This window comes from Aethalodelphis obliquidens, unplaced genomic scaffold (genome assembly GCF_003676395.1).
Source record: "Aethalodelphis obliquidens isolate GAN/ISIS:26980383/991018 unplaced genomic scaffold, ASM367639v1 scaffold9, whole genome shotgun sequence".
Taxonomy (NCBI): domain Eukaryota; kingdom Metazoa; phylum Chordata; class Mammalia; order Artiodactyla; family Delphinidae; genus Aethalodelphis; species Aethalodelphis obliquidens.
The window spans coordinates 38,113,687-38,134,921 of NW_020837953.1; the positions used below are offsets into that span (position 1 = coordinate 38,113,687).

General features: G+C 57.3%; 1 protein-coding gene across 6 annotated transcripts in view; it reads left to right on the forward strand.

Moving 5' to 3' along the window:
* The window catches only part of CAPZB (capping actin protein of muscle Z-line subunit beta), a 135,761-nt gene extending 118,512 nt beyond the window's left edge, over nucleotides 1-17,249 (forward strand). For 3 of the 6 annotated variants that reach the window (XM_027109945.1, XM_027109948.1, XM_027109946.1), the window contains exons 7-10: nucleotides 11,285-11,350; nucleotides 11,999-12,075; nucleotides 13,457-13,569; nucleotides 16,395-17,232. In XM_027109945.1, coding sequence (XP_026965746.1) covers nucleotides 11,285-11,350; nucleotides 11,999-12,075; nucleotides 13,457-13,559 — 246 coding nt within the window. In that variant the 3' untranslated portion in view covers nucleotides 13,560-13,569; nucleotides 16,395-17,232. Of the gene's footprint in view, nucleotides 1-11,284; nucleotides 11,351-11,998; nucleotides 12,076-13,456; nucleotides 13,570-16,394 lie in introns of all 6 variants that reach the window. The other 3 variants (XM_027109950.1, XM_027109947.1, XM_027109949.1) reach the window with 2 other exon arrangements.
* Nucleotides 17,250-21,235: the final 3,986 nt, after the last annotated feature.

A 21,235-nucleotide genomic window follows, 5' to 3' on the forward strand; every position in this document is an offset into this window, starting at 1 on the left:
GCCGCGCGCTGCTCTGCAGGCACCGCACAGGCGTGCAGGCTACACGGCCCCCCACTGGCTCCGCACCCCACCTCTTTTCCCACGAGCTGTTGACGGTCCAGGGATTTCCCCTTCTGTTCTTGTGCAGTCGATCTTTCTTAAAATGAGGTTTTACATGTGAACTCACGTTTTGGTTTTTGTCCATTCTGCCAGGGACAGATAATGTCGAATCTCGGTTTTGGTCATCCAGGTGTTAGCTGTTCCTTCCGGCTTTCTTCCTTGCACATTAACTAAGATGACTCTGTCTTCGTATTAGTTCAAGGCCAAGTTTGGAGCCCTCCAGCCTGGCTACCAAAGACTTCCATAGCGGGGAGGCATCAGTCTGATAACCGTCTTTCTAGGGCACTGGTCTTCCGGGTGAGCTTGTCCAGCTCTGATTCACCGCCTAAGCAGGGCTTCGCATTTCCAGATAGATGCCATTTGAGCCACCTGTGGTTGAACACCGCCTGCCGTTTCCCAGCCGGCTCCCTGCCCTGCAGGACCAGGTGACTGCAGGCTTGGCCACGGCGTCTCTCTCCTCGCCCTCAGGGCTCAGCGTGTCTCTGCACTTCAGGCTCCTCTGATGTGGCGAGAAGCATTGCTTTGCTCTGTTTCCCACCTCTCTGGTCCTGAACGGCCCGGCCAGGCAGGAGGGCTCTCTTGAGAGCCTCTGCTCTGCAGCTGGAGGGAACCTTCCTGCCCACAGTCTAGTCCAGGAGGGACCAGCGTCAGCACCGAGGAAGAGCTTGTCAGAAATGCAGAGAGCTTGGGGCCCTACCGAGACCCACCAAATCAGGATCTAAAGTTCACAAAATTCTCCAGGTAATTTATGTGCACATTAAAACTTAAAAAGAAAAAAAAAAAAAAAAAAAAAAAACTTGACGAGTGCTACTCTTTGGGGTTTTGTACCTAATTCCATCTTGGGGGGCGACTCCCCATGCCACCAGCAAGCAGAACTCCAGACACCAGCAGGGTGTCCTACAGTTCACCTACGAGCCTGACACTCTACCCGGAGATAGCATCAGATCCCACAGGTTCAGGGCTCAGTCCCACAAGACTGAGACACACCTTCCAATGCTAGTGGCAAGTCCAGGTTGTACCCTGTGCTTCTGACCTACTGGCTACAAATCAGAGGTTCCCATGACCCCCTACTTGGGTTCGATTAATTTGCTAGAGCTGCTCACAGAACTCAGGAAACCCATTTACTCATTAGATTGCAGATTTATTCCAAGGGATATTTAAAGGTTATGAATCAACAGCCAGATGAAGAGATCCACGGGGCGAGCTCTCAAACAAAGGAGCTTCATTCTCACGGGGTTTTGGGGCCCCTGGAAGCACTTTGGTTCCCCAGCCTGGAAGCTGATTCCCGTCTTTTGTGGGGTTTTGTGGAGACTTCATTACATAGGCGTGATGATTAACTCACTAGCAGTTGGTGATTGATTCAGCCCCCAGCCCTTCTCCCCTGCCTGGAAATAGAGATAGGACTAAAAGTTCCACCCCTCTATTTATGGTTGGTTCCCCTGGCAACCAGCCCCCATGCTTCGGTACTTTCCAAAAGTCACCTCATTAACGTAAACCCAGTTGTGGTGGAAAGGGGCTTGTTACGAGTGACAAGGCACCCATTTCACCTTTATGGCCCTGAAGCGATTGATTTCAGGAACTGAGGACAAGAGACCAAGTATAACAAAAGATGCTCCCATTGCTCTTATCGCCCAGGAAATTCCAAGGGTTTGGGAGCTGTGAGCCCGGAACCATGGATAAAGAGCAGATGTACGTGAGAAATGTATTTTGGTCATCCGAATGACCAAACTGTGTATTTCTTATAAATCACAGTATCACAGCTGCTGTGTACCTTTCTCTTGCCCATCTTTGGCTTAGGTGTCGTGAGCAGCCCATCTTCAAGGTGTCCCTTCCAGGTGTGTGAGGTGAGCTGGGAGCTTGGACTGGAAGGTGCCGCCTCCCCTGGAGCAGACTTGTCTTCACTTCTGCTTCACGTGCTGCTTGAAGCTTCTGAGCAGGTTGAAGACCCTCGTTTAAGAGTCCTGTTTAGGACTTTTAACAGCCCCACCCCAAGGGAAGGCCTTAACCCTGTGCTGGTGCAGGGCAGTGGTGTCTTCGTGTGACAGGAAGAGGAAGCACAGACAGGCGGCTTGGCCTGAGTCTCCTGTGAGACTTGGCCTCAGAGAAGCCGGTGCTGGCTGCAGTGCAGCATCCCTCAGCAGGGCCTCAGGAGGGAGCCTTCCTTGGCAGAGGTGACCGTTGCCATCCTCATCCTGGGAGTGCCTGACTTCATGAGGGTTCCTTTTAATATCAAAATGGCTTTTTCAGTAAGATAATAATTACACTTTTCATAACCATTAATTTTTTAAAATGTGGCAGGAAGGATAAATTCAGTAGCTCTTTTAAGTGCAGTCACAGAAGCATCTCCATGCACTTGAACAGTAGAAGCGCAAGGCAGGTGCCTGGGCCACGTGTCGGAGCCTCACACTCTCCGTGCAGAACCTGCACCACCTCTGCCGTGTCACGGGGCCTGGAGCCGCAGAGGATCTCGGGGGTCCCCTTCTCTGGCCTCTGGGCAGAGCTGTCCCCACACCGTCCCAGAGGCTAGTGCTCACTGGGCAGAGACCATCCTTTTGCATGGAAATGGGCCCTCGTCTTCCAGGAACCGCTGACCAGGGAGGGGCTGCCGGACCCCAGGCAGCTGGCTCCCTCGCAGCCATCCTCCCCGACACCCTGCCACCTGGGGAGTGGTGGAAAGTCCTAAACCCGTATCCGGAAACTGTTTTCTGCATCACTTACCGCTCCGAACTGTTTATAATTCCACCCGGTTTACAGTGACCTGGACAAATATTTAATCCTCAGCCTTCCTAATAGTTTAGATCAGAGCTGCCAGCCCACGGCCAGGGTCTGGGCTTGCTGTGAGCAGCGCCCGCTGCCAAGCCAAACGCAGGCCTGCGGAGCGGCCGTCCTCAGCGCAGCGCGCGGGCCGCGGGCCTGTGGGATCGCCTGTGCTCTTGGGCTTTCATGAGGAAATTGATGCTTCTGTCATCATCCTCGCGGCCGGTCGCATAACTCATCTGAGGTGCATTAAATCTGGGGCCGGTTTCCAAAGTAAGTAACTGCAAAAGGAGGGGCAGGGAAGCAATGAGGGTGGCAAATCTAAGTTAATGATGTGTAGCTTCTGCGCATACAGGGGAAATGAGGGTTGCGGGTTTAGCTGTTTGTCCCAGATGAGCCTTGGGAAAACATCTCTGGTTCTCTTGGATGGGAGGCGAAGGGGTTCCAGGAAAGCTTAGCAGATCAGGGATCCAGAGTGAACACGTGTGGTAATGTGGGCTGTCTCTGTTGATCGGGTTGTCAACAGCATAGTGATCACTCCCATTTAGCAGGTGAGCAAACTGAGGTTCAGGCTATTAAGTAATTTGCTGTGGTGACTTACCTAAGTAGCAGGCAGAGCTCGGTTGTGAACCCAGATTTGTCTGCCTAGAAGAAAAGAAAGCTGCATTCTGCCGCACTGCATTTTTTTGGTCTTAATCTGTCCCGTATCTGTAGGCCTGGCATTTAAGAGATGCTCAGTAAGCATTTGCACAGAAATGCGTTGAGCAGTCAGGACGCTGCCCTGCGGGCGCCCAGGAGCATTCCCTTGGCAGCCCCTCGAGCAGCGTGGGCAGCGGCAGTGGGCCAGTGGCCCCAGAGACAGGCCCTGTGGCGAGTGGGGCCAGAACCACGGAGTCCAGTGGAGGCGCCAGGCCTCCCTGGAGTGTGCTCAGCAGCGCCACATTTTGGGTGCCTCTTGCAGGAACCCAAGTGACCACATGAGACGCCTTCACCACCAGAGGTAGTGCGGAGGGTTTTAAGATTTTTTAAGTAGTCAACTGATCTGATCAGATTTGTGACTTCAAAGGATGGCCCCAGCGGTGGCTGCAGTGACCAGCCCGTGGCCGGGTGGTCAGTGAAGGAGCCTCAAGGCAGGAAATAACGAGGAAGGGCAGAGGCAGGAGGAGTAGAGGAGGGACGGGTTGGAGACGTCTTGGGGTGACCCCAGGGTGTGAGCGCTGGGCTCAGGTGGGTCTCCCTCGCTCGAGTTCCTCCAGTAAGCGGTACTTGCTGTGACCCAGGCGTAATGGCAGCTCCACACTCACTTGCACACTCACACCTTCCCACGTGTGTCAGGAGGGAAGGGGCCATCTCATCAGGCCTGCAGTGCCAGGCCCCGACCCTGGCAGCCATCCTAGCCAGCGGTCAGGAGCGCCCAGCCAGGCTGAGGGCTCCCAGCTCTCCCGTTTCCATCCAGCTCATACCGGCCACCCCACAGCTGCATAGGCCGGGGCCACCCCTCCCTGGCACGATGCCCAGGGCTCCCCCACTTTCCTGCTTCCTGTGCCTGTCCTGGGAAGGGCCATGGCTTGGGCTTGGCGGAATTTCCCTCCAGGAGTCCCTTTCCCTGGCTCCCCAGGCTTTGCCTCCATCTTCCCCTCTCTCAAGGCCCCCTCACCGCCTTTTTTTTTTGGCTGTATTGGGTCTTCGTTGCTGCACGTGGGCTTTCTCTAGGTGCGGCGAGCGGGGCTACTCTTCGTTGCGGTGCACGGGCTTCTCATTGCGGTGGCTTCTCTTGTTGCGGAGCACGGGCTCTAGGCACGCGGGCTTCAGTAGCTGTGGCTCGCGGGCTCTAGAGCGCAGGCTCAGTAGTTGTGGCGCATGGGCTTCATTGCTCCGCAGCATGTGGGATCTTCCTGGACCAGGGATCGAGCCCGTGTCCCCTGCATTGGCAGGTGGATTCTTAACCACTGCACCACCAGGGAAGCCCCTCTCACTGACTTTCTTACCGCTCTTGGTAAATGTACTGGAGCTACATTTCACACCTCATTGTGACCTGGGCTGTGGAGATGCCCCAGGGGCTCAGACCAAGGCGCCCTCACCCATCTCCTCCACTCCAGCCTTTTGTCCCCCCCCCCCCCCCCCCCCGCCAAAAGACGTCTCTTAGGGACGTCCCTGGAAAGCAAGCAGAGAAAGTGTTCTGGCAGATCCCTGCAGCTGTGGGAGGCAAGGTGAGTGCCGTCTTCGCAGAGGCTCATCACGGCCAATCCTTGAGGGCAGGAGGGCGGCAGCTGCCACCTGGGCCCCGGTGGGAAGGCTGCTTTCCGCAGGCCAAGTACCAACACGCTGAAAAGGAAGTTGCACTGAGAGGTCACTTCTGTGTGACAGCTGGAGGCGTGGGAAAGAGGCAAGACTGCGAATCTCGGGAAGGAGATCCAAGGTTTCCAGTCTGGGGCCGGGCGCTGCAGATGTTCACTTGACATTTTTTTCCGACTCTAAATATTTAGAAGCAGAGGTGGAATGTCCTGTGGAGCTGGGATGTGAGGGCGGACACTCAGAAGGCGAGCTCTCCCCCCGGCTCAGCACCGGGCTCCCTGTGATGTATCTTCGAGCAGTGAGACTCCAGCTGAGGCACCTGCCCGCGTGTTAATGCAGGGAAATCCTCTTTGACTCGCGCTTGGCAGTCAGGCAGGACGGCATGTTGCAGGGGGAAGAGCCCATGGCCTTCCCTCCAGATGTGGGGAACAGAGGGGTCCGGGCCAACTCGGGGTGGCTCAGGGAGGACTTTCTCACCCGGGGAGGCCCAGCTCCAGGTGCTCCCTTGTTCCCTGAGGTTCCTGGGTTCAGGGGTGGAGAGGCTTGAGTGGCGTGACTTCTAGGGATGCTTTGGTGTACGTCCGGTGACCTGGGGCGGAATGACCCAGCCTGTTCGAGAGAGAAAGCTGGTGTGAGGCTGCCTCCCTGTGCCCATCCCCCGCTAGGAAGGTCGGGCAGGCGAGGAACGAGGAACAGAGCAGACATCCGAAAAAGGGAAGGGTTGGGGGAAGGCAGGCGCGTGAGGCAGGGATGAAACTGCTCGGAATTTCTGAGCCCTGGACTGCGGTTTGTCCTTGAGTTTTCCGGTAAAGAACGTGGGTGAAGTTGAGAAAATGGAGCAGTCTCCTGGAAGAAAACAGGTTTTGGAATCCTCCAGACCTTGGTTCAGATCCTAGCCCAGTATCTTTCCAGCTGTGCGACCTGGACGAACCACTTCCCTTCTCTGAAATTCAGCACTTTCACCATCGAGCTTAATAATGCCCATTTGGAAAGATGGTTGTACAGCAGAAATAAAACAACATTTTGACACATGGGTTATGCCCAATGAATAATAGCTGTTAACTGCTACTACCACCTGTCACGCAAGCAGAGACTTTTCCATCTTCTAGAATGTATACAGTTTTAGGCTCGGTTAAATTTTTCCTAAACTGGGCAAACCGAACCTTCCTTGAGAGGCTGTCTGACCACTGTCTTCTGGCTTGACAGCGTGTTACATCCTGGCCTCACAGCTGCGCTCTGACCCGGAGCCCAGCCCAGTTACTAGGAGGAGCCAGGCCGGGGAGAGTCCCGGGAGCGGAGCTGCCATTCAGCAGGCGTTGTTCTGGGCCTGGTGCACGTATTAGGTTCTCCGGTGCAGTGCAGAGGCCAGGAAGGCCCTCGCCCCCCAGGGCTCCAGAGCAGCAGCCGTTAGACGGGGCTGGGTTCCTGCAGGTCCCCACCCTCCAGGCTCTGCTCACTGCAAAGTGCCGCACGGCACTGCTCACGTTTTCCCTTTTGAGGAAAATGGCCTGCTTTCTACACACTCACCCGTGTCCTCCACGTCGCCGGGCCACGGAGAGGAGCGGAGGTGCTTGATGGGGACAGGCGGGCTGCGCTCTAACTCCAGACTCTGTTGGAACCACCGTGTGGAACATCTGTGCGACCACAGCACATGAAAACGTTCTCCTCTGGCATCCCCTCTATAAGGATGTAATAGTATCTGCGGTGCAAAAATAGTTCTACTTTTGGCAGACCAGCTTTGCCAGCGAGCTGACCCTGACCAGGTGTGAAGGGAGTCGGCAGGGTGCGGGCAGGGGGGCCGTGGAGGCATGTCTGTGTGCCGGGCCTCTGCCCCGACCCCGGCCCACCCTCTTCCTTCCCTGCCCCTGGCCCTGCTGGGCGTTTGCCTTGGGCTCAGATTCCCTGCCTCAAGCTTCGTGGCCCCTTGTGTCCTCCCTGGTAGTCGGTCTGCTCCTGGGGGAGGCTCACCCGCCCTGGCCCCCATGCCCAGACCTCCTTTATCTTTGAGCGCCCAGCATTTCCAGCCTTTTCCTTTGTTGGAGGATGGCTCTTGATTCTGAAGCAGAGATGATACCCCAGAGATCTGATATCTGATGTGACTTTGCTTCCCTGATGGCCCTGAGCCCTTTGCCGCCAGTTCTGGCCTCAACTTTGCGTGGTTGGTGCGCATTTAAAATGGGGCCCTCACGGAGCTTCAGAGCCTCACTGCTTCCCTGGGGTTGCCAGGAGTCTGCCGTCTGCGTGGACTGGGGAGGCAGAGAGGCCAGTTTGTGGAAGGACATAATTCATTTGTGTCAGACCCCCCCCCAGGCCTCTCCTTGCCCGGAAGAGCAGCCCTGAGCTGCCGTCTGGCCGGGCACAGAAACCTCTTCCACGTGGAAGGAGAGGACACTCAGTGCCAGCGTGTCGGTGTCCAAAAATGCCTTTTAAGAATGGGTAGGCAGGGCTTCCCTGGTGGCGCAGTGGCTGAGAGTCCGCCTGCCGATGCAGGGGACACGGGTTCGTGCCCCGGTCCGGGAAGATCCCACATGCCACGGAGCGACTAGGCCTGTGAGCCGTGGCCGCTGAGCCTGCATGTCCGGAGCCTGTGCTCCGCAACGGGAAAGGCCACAGCAGTGAGAGGTCCGCGTACCAAAAAAAAAGAATGGGTAGGCAAGCGCCGTCCTTGCTCAGGGCGGAGCGCGGTCCCAGCCCCTGTGCAACGTGCGCACGCTCCAGTCGTCGTGGCCGCAGGGTTTTGCTCAGGGCCCAGCATGTCCCACAAACGCCACGGCGCTGCCCAGGGTGGGGTGCTCATCCACCTGGAACGGTGGGGTGTGACTTCACTTTGAAGTTGGTGGGCACGCTCACCTCCTGTTTTGTGTCAACCCCTGAGCGAGACTCCCCAGGATCACTGGCCAGAGTGCCCGGGGTGGCTCAGGGCCCCGTGTTGGGGGCAGAGCAGCCGATCGTTTTAGCATCTCACTCAGTCTCTCCTGTTTGGCCAGCCCTCAGCCAAACGGTCTTGCCAGAACCAGGCGTCTTCACTCTCAGACTTAGTCTCCTGACTTTGAAAGGGCCTTGCAAGGCTGTGGGTTCCAGACCATCTCTCTACTCCAGATCCCCCTCTTGTAGCATCTTGACAAATGGCCACCCCGTTTCTCCCCAGACACCTGCAGGGACCCAGGGCTCATTGCTCTGTGAGCAGATGCAGATATAATAACAGAGAGCTCCGTCACCCCTTGGCAATGACATGGATTGCCGGACATGCCCCTGCTGGACAGCCTGGTCCTCAGAGCATGGCCAGGACCTCCCGAGTCTTTCCCCTCCCGGCCTGAGATATCCAAATTCTTTCCCATTTCTTGGGGTCAGGGTGTTCAGACCTTTTAAGCAGAAGGACTCCAGTTCGCCCACGACTCTCTGAAAACCCAGACTGCATCCAGCCCTGTGGACGTGGCTGGGCTGGGACGGAACGGGGGGCCCTCCCTCAGCAAGTGACGCAGCCTCGCCCCTGCAGCTTCGTTGCGTGATGGGGGGCGCGCCGCCCCTGAGCTGGGCTCCAGTAATATAGTTTCCTTTTGGTCCCGTCACATTCTTGTCAAGCTTGAAATCACCTAAAACCCACAAGTCTCTTCACTGGGCTTGTTCCTCATTTTGTTCTCGGTGAGATTAGTGTTTGAGCCAAAGCAGGTGGTTTGCGTTTGCCCTGGTGAAGGTAGTCAGCGCGCTGGGGCTGGAGGAGCAGAGCTGCGGGGTCAGGCGGGGCTGTCACCTGGGCAGAGCACCTGACACCTTTAAGCTTTGGCTTCCTGGGCTTTAAAGTGGTTCTTAGGAGGACCAGGTGGAGTGAGGTCGCTGCCGCCAGGGAGTGCTGTGCTCTGCAGCTGACCTGTGTCTCGGGGTCTCCTCACCTCCACCCTTGATGCTGGCAATAGGATCCCATGAACCCTCTGCGCTGTGCCTTTCTTTAAGTCCTGGACAAACAGGTAGACCAGGGCCAGGTAGAGAATCGTGCGAGATGCCCTGGAGGCCACCCTGGGAACATGAGCGGGCTGTCGTCCAGCCTCGGCCACAGGATCTTGGATGGGAACCTGCCACAGTGATGTGATCTTAGAGGAGCCCTCTGTTCTTCAGCCCAGCGTCCCCATCTCAGTAGGAAATTGGAGAGGCTCGCAGCAGATCATGTTCCTAGCGAGCCCGTGCTGGCTCCTGGAGTATCTGATGTGAAAGTGCGCCAGCAGATGATTTTTTTTAACGGTCCCGTCAGAAATTGTTGTCTGGATCAGTGTCAAGCCAGTGTTTAATCTCCAACTCCACCCTTCCTTCTGTTATGGAAGTGGGGTCAGCCTCTGCCCTCCGCCAGTGTTCTGGCACCTCTGAAGTGTGCCGTAACTTCTCAGGGATGTCTCTGTCACAGAATCGGATTTTTCTGACCCTGAAACTTAATCATTTAAAGCGACTTGGTTCTCTCCTCCCATCTGCGGCTTTGTCTCCCTCCTAACTGGGTCTTTTCTACCTTTCCCAGCCTGGAAGTCACTCTCCCTAATGGGTAAGAGAAGTAAAAGCAGGTGAGACTGGGCAGAGGCCTTCAGCCTCCGAACAGACGCACCCCAAGCATCTGCCCCGTTCTTCCGGTGCTGAACGTAGTTAACCTTCCACCTTTGCCCTGCTGTTTTCACTGGTCTGAATTCACTTTGAGCTCTCGCCTTCCTGATCCAGTTCCTGTCTTCTCATGCTGTTTCTTGGTTGCCTATTTCAGCTTCCAGATTTTTTTGTATTTTTTTAAACTTTGTATTTTATATTGGAGTATAGCTGATGAACAGCGTTGTGATAGTTCCAGGTGCACAGCAAAGCGACTCAGCCATACGTATACATGTATCCATCCTCCCCCAGACTGCCTCAGCTTCCAGATTTTATTTCAGTAACGGTGGTGAGGGACTTCCCTGGTAGTCCAGTGGTAAAGAATCCGCTTTACAATGCAGGGGACGCGGGTTCAATCCCCGGTCAGGGAACTAAGATCCCACATGCCGTGGGGCAACTAAGCCCGCACGCTGCAACTACTGAGCTCACGCACCTCAACTAGAGAGCCTGCGTGCCGCTAACTACAGAGCCCACCCACCCTGGAGCCTGCTCACCACAACTAGAGAGAAGCCCGCATGCTGCAACGAAGAGCCCCCATGCCGCAACTGAGACCCGATGCAGCCAAAAATAAATTAATGAATTAATAATAAATACATCTTTCTAAATAAATAAATAACAGTGGTGACCGTAGCTACACTTCCACTCGGTTTAAACAGCGTTTATGCACTTAGCACTCTGCTAGGCACCTGTGAAGTGTAAAACAGGTACATACATCTGCCCTTAAGGAATGTATAATCTTGTGAGGGAAGTAAGCCTTAAACATAGGGTGGAAGTTGGGGGAGAGCTCCGCGTGCATCATGACTCAGCGCTCGTGTCAGGGTCATCAGTGCCTTCTCCCCTCCCTGCCCCCTTTCCTTTTAATACTCAGAGTACTGATCACTGGGCCGGAACTGGCTCACTGGGTCCCACCTCCTCTTAAACCCCCTCTGTTGTAACCAGGGATGCAGATTGAGATTCTCTTGTTCAAGTTCCACATGGTCACTCGGCCGGCCCTGCAGCCTCACACAGTAGAAGGAATGTAGGCTTGGAAGTAAGCATGGCTTTGACCCAGGCTCTGCTGTCACTCCCTGTGTGACCTTGGGCAGGTCACCCCATCTGTCTGAGCCTCGGAGTCTCCTGACACCCGGGTTGCCGGTCCCTCCCTCCGTAGCTGCCACACAGGCACGGCAGCGGCATGGCACTTTGGGGGCTCATCTGCGACATCAGGCCCCAAGCTGAGCCTGTGCCTGGCAGGGGTGGTCACCTGCGCCCTCCCTGCTGTGGGCTGTGGAGGTGGAGGTGGGGTGTGCTCCACAAGGGCGGAGCGAGACTCTCCCCTGGAAGCGGGGCCTCGGGGCTTCTGCGGGCCGGACTGTCTACGACCTGAAACTTGGGTTGCTTTGTGCTGGGGCTCCCTCACTGGAAAAGTGGCCTTCAACCCCCGCCAGCCGGCCCCGGGCCTGCCAGCAGGGAGAACAGGCCCTGGGCCCTCACCCGGCTCTCTGACCTAGAGGAACATTCTGTCTCTTTGCAGATGGAGAAGGATGAAACCGTGAGCGACTGCTCCCCGCACATAGCCAACATCGGGCGCCTGGTCGAGGTGAGTGGGCCTCCTGCTGCCGCGGTTCGCCTCCCCGCATGGGACGTTCGCCCCTGGAGCCCGGCTGCCGGCCTCCCTTGCTGCTCCCTCGCAGCTCCACAGCAGCCAGCAGCGCATTTCTCATGTTTTGCCCTGGGCTCGTGTTTCCTGAGCCTTCTGATTGGGACGCAAGCAGGGCCCAGCTCCAGAGGCACCCCCTCTACTGTCCCCCAAACACATGCACCCTGAAGACTCAGCTCGGGAGGCCCTAAGTCCTGTCTCCCCCCGTCCAGTGGGTGCGAGCGGAGACCTGAGCTCAGACGGGAAGCAGATCCCGGGAACACCAGTGGGCTCTGGAGGGGGACTTGAGCTACACCTCAGCTCCCCCTTCCCCACGCCACCTGGAAGAAGGGGGTGCTCTCCAGCTGCACGGGGTTGTTCACAGAGCTGGGGGGAGGGCTGGCGGGTGGTTGAGTGGGGTGGGCCAGCTCCCAGTGAGGGTCAGCCTGGGACACCGGGACTTGGTACTGGCGTCCTGGGCGCCAGGATGGGGAGGCGCTCAGGGCACACGCTCACGTGCCTCCACCCTGCGGTCACAGCGGGGACTGCAGGGGCGCGGGCGGGAGGAGGGAGGGCATTCCCGTCAGTCTCACCGGTCTCCTTTTCCAGGACATGGAAAATAAAATCAGAAGTACGCTGAATGAGATCTACTTTGGAAAAACAAAGGACATCGTTAATGGGCTAAGGTAATGTACCCCAAAGCACGAGCTTTGGAACCAAAAAGATGTGGATTTGAATCCTAGGTCACTGCTTAAGAGCTCTATGGCCTTGGGCCTCTGTTTCCTCCTTTGTAAACCAGGGCTGAGGTATCTATCCTCCTTATAGGGTTGTTAATGCAGGTTTTGCAAGGGTAGAGCCCGGCATACAGAGTGTGTACTCAGGATAGATGTGGGAATCAGAGTAGACTTGCACCATTTCTGTTTCCTGGGGCCCATTCACCTTAACAGCATCGGTGCCCTTGTCCCTGGAGTCACCTCTCGGTCCCTCAGGCTGAGTCCCACCTAAAGAATCTGCCCGGCCCCTTTGGCTCCTGGGCCTGAGGATACCTCCAGATCAGACCCTAAGACGCAGGAGGGCATGACACCACCAGCCTCTGGTTGGCTGGTTTCCAGGGCAGCAGAGAGTCCCACAGAAATAGCCCCCCGACCTGCTGCTTTCTGGAGAGGGACCCGCCACCCTGGGGTCCTCTCAGGGCTGTTGGCTGCCCCTCCCCACACGTCTTGTGCCCTCGGTTCTTCAGCGTCGGCCCCAGTGAAGGTCAAAGGGGGCTCAGGGGCTCGCTGGGTCCTCAAGGTCATGGTGGGCAGGGTAGGAGGCCAGAGCCCCTTTAGGGGGGCGGGTAGTGGAGGCCGCTGTGGAGCGAGACTGGCCTTGGAGTCGGGAGGCCGGGATCTCATGCAGCCTCTGTCAGCCAGAGCCGTGTGACCTTCGACCAGGGATGACTCCCAGTGGCCCTCCGGCCGTCCAGGAGCAGGGCTGCCGAAGGGAGGGGGTGGGATGGAGGCCGGTGTGCGGCCCTACACCACCACGCGGGTCCAGGGGCTAATGCTCTGCCCGTGGTTTCCTGTAATCCCCCACTGTGGACAGGAAGCAGCTCTGGTTTGTGAATCTGTCCAGGAGACAGATGTTTTAGTCTTTCACTCATAGGGTTTTAAAAGATGGGGCCCACTTTGGACTCATCATCTTTCTGATTTCCTCCCTGCCTGTGGGGAACGTGTTCTGGCCCCCAGTGGGTTTTATTCCACCCCCAGAGCATTGCTGTCCTCTGGCTGTTGAGCCTGGGGCCCCTGAGCCAGCCACACAGCCGCCTGGCCTGCAGGGTCCCCGGGCGTTGGCTGACAAATCGGAGAAGGCCGCGGAGAGCCTGCGGGGTGGTGGCCTGAGCCCCTGAAAGCCGCGACCGCCGCCCGCAGGAGCCCCGCGGCAGAGCCTCCCCACCACAGCCCCGAGCGGCAGCGGCCTCTCTCTGCCTGTGTGTGCCCAGCACGTCCTCTCAGCTGTCGCCCCTTGTGCTCCTGGGTCCCGTCCTCCCCTGCCGCTGCACTCACCTCTGCACACTCTCTGTAGATCTGTTGACGTTATCCCCGACAACCCCAAGTTCCTGCAGCTGCAGAGGGAGCTTTCCCAAGTGCTGACGCAGCGCCAGATCCACATCCAGCCTGATAATTAAGCCGCTCCAGGTACCCTGCCTGAGAGGCCTGAGCGCCGCCCCACTAAACAGGACTCACCAGCCGCCGGGCCCCGCCGGACCCTTAAACACCACTAACCCCGTGTTCGCCCGGCTGGGAGCAGCCCCCTTAACGAGCACACTCACCCCGCCCCGCGTTACACGGACCTGAATCACGTGTGCGGTGTGTGTGCTTTGCACTCTGGGCGGGGCCGCGTGTGAGGGCGGGCCGTCTGGGCTTCTGCCCCTGAGCAGGCCGGGCATCGCCGGGCATCACCGTCGCCTCTCCAGCAGGAGCCGCTCGCCTGCGCCGCTCCCAGTGGCCTCCCGCTTGGCCGGTGGCTTTGGCGGCCTCTCTGCTGTGTGTGCAGCCGGGGCTTCGCCAGCTGTCCACCAAGGATCCCAGAAGCCAGATGAGCCCCTTCTCTGTGGGAGATTGACTGGGGCTAGCCGACCTAAAAGGGGGCGGTGTATCGCCCTGAGTCTGAGGATGGAACACAGAGTGCGGCTGTAACCCCCGGGCCGGGCCTGGTACCCCCAAGACGGGGTGCCGCTGGAGCCGCCGGGACCGGCATAACCCTCTGCCCCTGGCGAGCTGCAGCTGTCCTCCTAAATGCCTTACGCCGATGGAGGGACAGCAGTCTGGCTGTAGACGATGGCCAAGGACCATGACTTGAGCTAGTGACAGATACAGATGTGTGAAAGCAGTCAGCATCCCCGAAGAGGAGCAGGGAAACTGGTTTTAATAAGAGGCGTTTGGAAACCCAGCTGGGCAGGGCTGTAGGGCCTGGGCTTAGGGGCTTCTTCCCAGGCCCAGGGGCTGGACTCGGAGACCCTGACCCGGAAGAGGCCCAGTGGGGGGGACAGAGGTGGGCCGCCTGTGCAACCAGGCGGAGCGGCTCTTCTGCAGCCGTGGGACCGCAGCACAGTCTGGTGTGTGTGTGTACCGGCATCAGGCCTGGGGCGTCTGTCAGCCTCCAGCCTCATGCTCGGACCGTTACACTCCCATCAGAGCATTAAGAAAGCCCCTTTTAAGGCGTTCCATATGGTGCAGTTTCCTCTCCAGCCCCTCAGCTTTTAGGGTGGGTCTAGAATCTTCTGGATCCCTCACCTCGGCTAGTCCTGTGGCCACCCACTGGAGGCTTTCTGACATAGCTCCCCTGCAGCAGTGGGCAGCCTGGCACCTTCTGTCCAGGACAGGCCCTCCTTCCCACCTCCAGGCATTGGTTCCGAGCTGCTTGGCAGTGACCTTCCCGAGCTCCTTTCCCTAAACGAGGGTCCTGCTCCTTGCACCTCCAGCCGTTCCAAGCCTGACCTCCTGTTCCTTACCTGGTTCTAACTCTGGAAATTTCTCCTTTGGGGGGTAGCGGGGGGCTGGGTGCAGCCCAGGCCTGGCGTGCCCCTTCCCAGAAGAGCCAGCACCCAGTCAGGCCGGGGTGCCGTAGGAGCCATTACTCCGCCCACCGCATCCTCCCGCTGGGCAAGTTAGCCTCCCACTGGGAGCTTTCCAGAAGCCCGTGGTGGGCTGGCTGAGGTTTGCAGGCCGAGGGCCACCAGGGCCGGTGCCTGACCCTTCCTTTGGCCGTCGCAGAGCAGAGCAGAGCAGAGCAAACACTCAGAAAAGTGTATTCAGCGGCATCAACCAAAAATGTCAGCGTTTCTCGTGGGAATTTTTGTAGCTGCGCATAGACTCTTTTAAAGCCTCGTCTCTGCCTCCTCCTTCACCATCTCGAGGGCGCTTCCCATGACGTTTCCAGGACTCGGTAGCCAGCATTCCGCGTGGGAGGCTCCCGGGTCCTGCTTCACTGCATTGCACCCGTATTCGGTGGGGGGGGGTTATTTTGGGGTCTCTCCTTCCCATTCTGTTTCACGGCCAGTGCGTGTCAAGCGTGACATTCCCGTGGCTCCACAGCATTCCTGCAAGGTAGCCTTCCACTCTTTCTTTCCACTGCTTTGAAACTGTTAGGAAGTTTATAAATAGTTTAGTAAGTTCCTGGTTAACCCACACATGGAGGAAATCTGACAAAGTGATCATTAAGGTCATTGCCAGGAGCATTTCTCTGAGCCTCAGTTTGCTCATCTGTAAATTGGGAGTAATGCTCAGACCCCCTCCAGAATGCTTGTGAGAGTGAAGTGTGCCTGAGAAGCACTCTGTAAACTGTACAACCTCTACAAAGGTTAGCTGTCGTTCGCTCAGTCTAACCTGTGCGCAAGTGCACTCCCGTGAACATTTCCCCACAAATTCAGGATTTGACAGCAGCGACCCAGGGCCACTTACCTGTCCCCTCCTGCCTCTTGAAGTTCAGGCTGAGGGATTTTCTTGGCCAAGTTAACAGCTGATGGTGCCTTGCAGCCGAAGCCTAAAAGTGCCTGCCCGCAGGTGCTGCCCAGGCAGTGGGCTCAGACGTCCGAGGTGCCGGTTCCTAATGCTCGCCGGGTGGCCAGCCCTGCACCCCGTGCTTTGTAACGGGGTCCTTATCTCTCGGCCTCTGGCCTGAGTCCACAGCTGGGCTGAAGCACAGACGGTCTCTGCTGTGGCGTGCTTGGAGGCCCACTTCTAATTCAGGCTGACATTGGGATCTGTGCCCCAGAGTCCAGGTCATGCCCAGCCTGGTGCAGAGGTGGTCCGTGGCCTCCCCCGCGGGGCCGGCCTCGGGCTCTGGGCCCCTCTGCCCCCTCCGCACAGCTTGCAGCTCGCACTCCCAGAGGATGGGGAAGGGGGCACCCAGCCCAGTGACCCGGCCCCTCGCCCTGGACGCACCGGCAGGGCGCCCTCGGCCCCTCGCCGCTGCACTCTTCCTGTTCAGCCTGCTAATGACAATTCTTCTCCCCGGACAGGTCTGTGCAGACTTTTGCAGACAAATCAAAACAAGAAGCTCTTAAGAACGACCTGGTGGAGGCTTTGAAGAGAAAGCAGCAGTGTTAAGCCTCTTCTTCCCAACTAACCGGACACGCTGCCGTGCGCTCACTAGATTCCTTTCTTAGAAACTCGTTTTCTGCTCCCTCCCTCGTCCCTTCCCTCCCCCCCGCCCAGGTCACACAACAACTTGCATCACCACTGCACAGCGCCATCTCTCCCTGAGAATAAACCCTATAAAAACCCTTCTTGTCTCTGAGGCCTACTTCCCACCACATTTTGCTATCAAAACTCAGTATTTCCATAGAAACCATGTTTTCTGTTTGCCCCGGCCCCCCCGTCTCTCCACCACCACCCATTTATAGGCATAAAATACACTGTCTGTCTGCCTCCCTTCCCTCCCACCCTTTTGTTACATTGGTGTAAAAAATGTAAAACAAAAAAATTTTATGAAATAACTGTGGTGTGTGAAAGATAGAAGAAAAACTGGAAATCTGATTCCACGTGTGTTTGGGAGTTGCTTGGGGTTGGGGGTTGGCGGGGACAGGGGACAGCTCTGGGAGAAAGGAGAGGTGGCCCTCAGCGTCGTCCCGCACGCCTGGCCCCTGTCCCGCGGAGACCACACGGTGGGGGGCGGGGACCTGCGGACCGTCCTGCTCTTCTGGCCAGGTGCTTTTCTGTCAATTTTTATGGAATGCAAAAGGAGTTTTTGTTTTATTTTGTTTTTTTGTAAAGCTTAAAAAAAAATCTACATCTTATACTTGAGCTTCCATACTTAAAAAAAAAAAAAGGAAAAAAAGAACAAAAAAATAAATAAAAAGAAACTGGGATGCAGTTAGCACTGGCCTTGTGTTCTTTCTTGCCTGCCTTGCTGTCCAAGCATGTGTGAGCTCGGCTGGGAGGGCTGACCCCAGTGGGGGCGTGGGGCCCACGTGGTGAGCGAGCAGGGGGTCCTTGCAGATCTCCAGCGGCTTCTCTGGGCCCCCGCTCCGCGCAGACCCTGCCCCACCTGTCCTGAACAGCTGGGGCCATCCCATCATCAGATGTGATGGGATGGGGGCTCTCCCCCACCTCCCCTTTCATTTCAGCAAACACCTGCTCTGCGCAGGCATGTCCACACTCGTCCCACGCCATCTTCACAGCCCTGGGTGACGTGGGCAAACAGGTTGGGGTTAACGTGCCCAAGGTCCCTCTGAGCTGTAGTCCGTGCTCTCCCGGCTGACACCAGGGCAGCTTGGCAGGGCAGTAGGGCCCACACCCCGGCGAAGCCCCTCTGGTTTGAGGTCCTGGGTCCCTGACACGCCTGTCCCCGAATCCTTGGGCCCAGCTCCTCTCTGCATGGTCTGATGAGAAAGTTCCCAGATGGGGCACATCTTTACTGAGTGCAGAGTACCACTGAGATAGAGACGGGGAACAGGAGAGACACCTGCGTGCAGTTCCTTTCAAGGACCTTCAGGTGGAGAAGATGAGGGAGGCGGACAGGTGAAGGCCGGAGCTCTGTCAGTGGACCCAGAGCCCTTCTCCAATGGAAATGACATCCTCGTGGTAGAGTGCTTGGCACAGATAAATGAGTTCATGTTTATCAGGTGTTCGATCACGTGACCAAAATAACAATTGGAAGCCAGAAATTGTGACTGTGATGTATGCCAGGCCTGATCTTCCATCACTGCTGTCTTTTGCTGCTAAGTCAGGCCAGTGAGCTTAGGGACACTGGGCCCTGAGACCGGGTTTCCTCAGTGAGGGGCAGCCGGACCCAAGTGGCAGAAGAGGAGTGTGTGCCCCTGGCTCGGGGCCACCTCCCAGCTCGTCCTTTCCCTGCTCTGTGGGACCCTACCCGCCCGAGGGGTGGCGCAGGCCTTGTGGACCTGTTCACGGCCCCTCTTGCTTCTCTGGTGCCACCCCCTCCCCGCAGCCTCGGTGCAGTGTGGCCACGGCTTTCCCTCATCCCCACCGGGTGACCCACAATAGGCCAGTTACGATGCTCTCTCTTGAGAGACTGATGCTGAAACAGTGCCATTTCATTCCCACCAGGAATGATTCCCGGAGCTGTAGTGCCTGTCCTGTCCTTCCAGACACCGATGGCTCACCTCTTAACCTTCCCTCCTGTGAGCCCACAGCCGGCCAAGAGCCTCTGCTGCTTGCTTAGCAAGTGGGCTTCTGCTCCTGGGAACCAGTGAGCCCTAAAGAGGCTGGAAGAAAAAGGGCACCTGTGTCCAGCATCTGCTGAGCCAGTCACTGGGCCTGGGGGCGGCCTTTGCTCTGAAGCCTCAGAACAAGCAGAGGCAGACAGCCTGCTCCCACTGGGCTATGCGGCCTGGAACTAAGATCACACATGCCATGAGTGGCAAAAAAAAAAAAAAATCCCAGGTTCGCTAAGTAACCAAGGGGACCCTGGGCTGGGAGGGCCTGGGGCCGGGCACTGAGGATGGGTCTGTGGGCTAGTCCTTCTTTGTAGATGCCACCTGCCTGCCCCCCACCTTGAGGTTTGGGGTGCCCCAGGCATTTTCATAGACGGCATCTCATTCAATAGCTAACACGTAGACAAATACCATATGCTATCACTCATATGTGGAATCTAACTTTTAAAAAGATGCAAATGAACTTACTTACAAAACAGACAAAGATATCGAAAACAAACTTAACAGTTACCAAAGGGGAGGAATATATCAGGAGCTTGGGGTGAACATACACATACTACTATACATAAGACAGATAACCAACAAGGACCTACTGTATAACACAGGGAACTCTATTCAGTGTTCTGTGATGATCTATATGAGAAAAGAATCTAAAAAAAGAATGTACATGCATAACAATCACTTTGCTGTACCCCTGAAACTAACACAACATTGTAAACCAACTATACTCCAATAAAATTAAAATTAAAAAAAAAAATAGCTAAGGGACTTCCCTGGTGGCACAGTGGTTAGGAATCCGCCTGCCAATGCAGGGGACACGGGTTCAAGCCCTGGTCCAGGAAGATCCCACGTGCCGCGGAGCAACTAAGCCTGTGCGCCACAACTACTGAGCCTGTGCTCTAGAGCCCGCGAGTCACAACTGCTGAGCCCACGTGCCACAACTACTGAAGCCCACACACCCAGAGCCCGTGCTCTTCAACAAGAGAGGCCACCACAATGAGAAGCCCACGCACCACAACGAAGAACAGCCCCCGTTCACCGCAACTAGAGAAAAGCCCACGTGCAGCAACAAAGACCCAACACAGCCAAATAAATAAATTAACTAAAAAATAAAAAAAAATTAAAATAGCTGACATGTAAAGCCGCCAAGGCAGGGATCTTTGGGGGTGGCTGGCCCAGCCTCCTGCTCCCCGTGTGGGTCCCGAGGGAGAAATCCTCCTGGACCAGTTACCAGGGCAACTGGTAAGTACAGAGCCTGGGCCTGAAACCAAAATGCTAGGTCCACACTTCAGGCGGGAGGAAGGTTCTCATCCCTTCAGGCCACACCTAGAGGTGAAGGCCCTACCAACGCTTGCCTGCAGCCAGGGGAGAAAGGCAGTCCACCCAGGACCTTGCACCTCAGGGACCCCACCAGCCGGTAAGCATGGCCCAGTCCGGACAGTGGAATTGACTGATGGTCACACTGGCCCTTCCGCTCTTTGGGAGGAACACGGGGAAGGTCCCAGTACGGTGGACACGCTGATGAGCCTTCACCCGGCACGACAGGCTTGCACCTGTCCCGTTTACCCACTGCCACGACGTCCTCCATCAGGCAGGGCGTGCCAGTGTCTCCCCCATCGGACTGGGGCTTTCATGAGGAGGAAGGAACCACAGCTCTCGGCAAACTGGGTGGCGCCTGCCAGCAAGAGCCATCACCCCATCACCCCCACCAGGGCAGGGGCTGTGACAGCTCATTCTTTCTTCCCCACCCAGCTCGAGCCCAGGCCCACACCTGGGTTCACACTGCCAAGCTGAGCCCCCAGGTCCTCAGGCCGGGAGGGCACCAGATCCTGGCTGCAAAGGGCACTGAGCCAGCTGGGGCGGGCGTGGGCCCTGGGGGTGGGAGGCACCATTCAGAACAGTGGGGAGGGGGCCTGAGCACAGCAGGGTTGCGCCGCCCCCGAGGACAAGGGTGAGGCTGGACGGCACCCGGCCTGAAGCCCTGGACCCCCCGCCCAGGGCGGAGGCAGGGATGGGACTCCGAGGGCCGGGTGTGGGATGGCCCCCGCAGCTGAGGGACCTCATGTGGATAGAACAGCTGCCACTCGTAGCTGGGGGACCTTGGGGAAGCTGCTTAGTTCCTCAGAGCCTGTTTTCCCATCTGTCATGTGGCTGTGATGACTGCGCCTGCGCCACCTACCGCAGTGGGGGTTGTGGGGACTGAGCGAGGGTACAGCCCAGCCTCGCCCCGCACACAGCAAGTGCTCAGTAAACAGCTGCAGGCCAGGCGACACCCAGGGTTCTGCAGGCCCGCCCAGGACAGGGCTGAGGCGCTGCACCCCACTCGCCCCACTGCCCAACCGAACCTCAGACGCGCCCCCCTCCCTGGCCTCCCCAGACTCCCATTCCCTCCTCCTCTTCCCCCAACCAAACCAGGTCACCTGCTGTGAGCGCTGGTGGCTGGCCCTGCCCCCACCATCCTGTCCTCACTCCAGCCCCACCTTGGCAGCAGCCCTGACTCCCATCTCCAGGCCTTCGCACACACCCTTCCCTCTCTCTCAAGATTCCGCTCCCGGGCCACTCCTCCACGAAGCCTTCCCAGGTTGAGTCGCCTCATTCCTATGGCACTTTGTACCTTCTGGTTACAGTCCTTCCCTCTAGGGCCCGGCACCCATCTCCCCTCCTTGAGGGCAGGGACCAGAGCT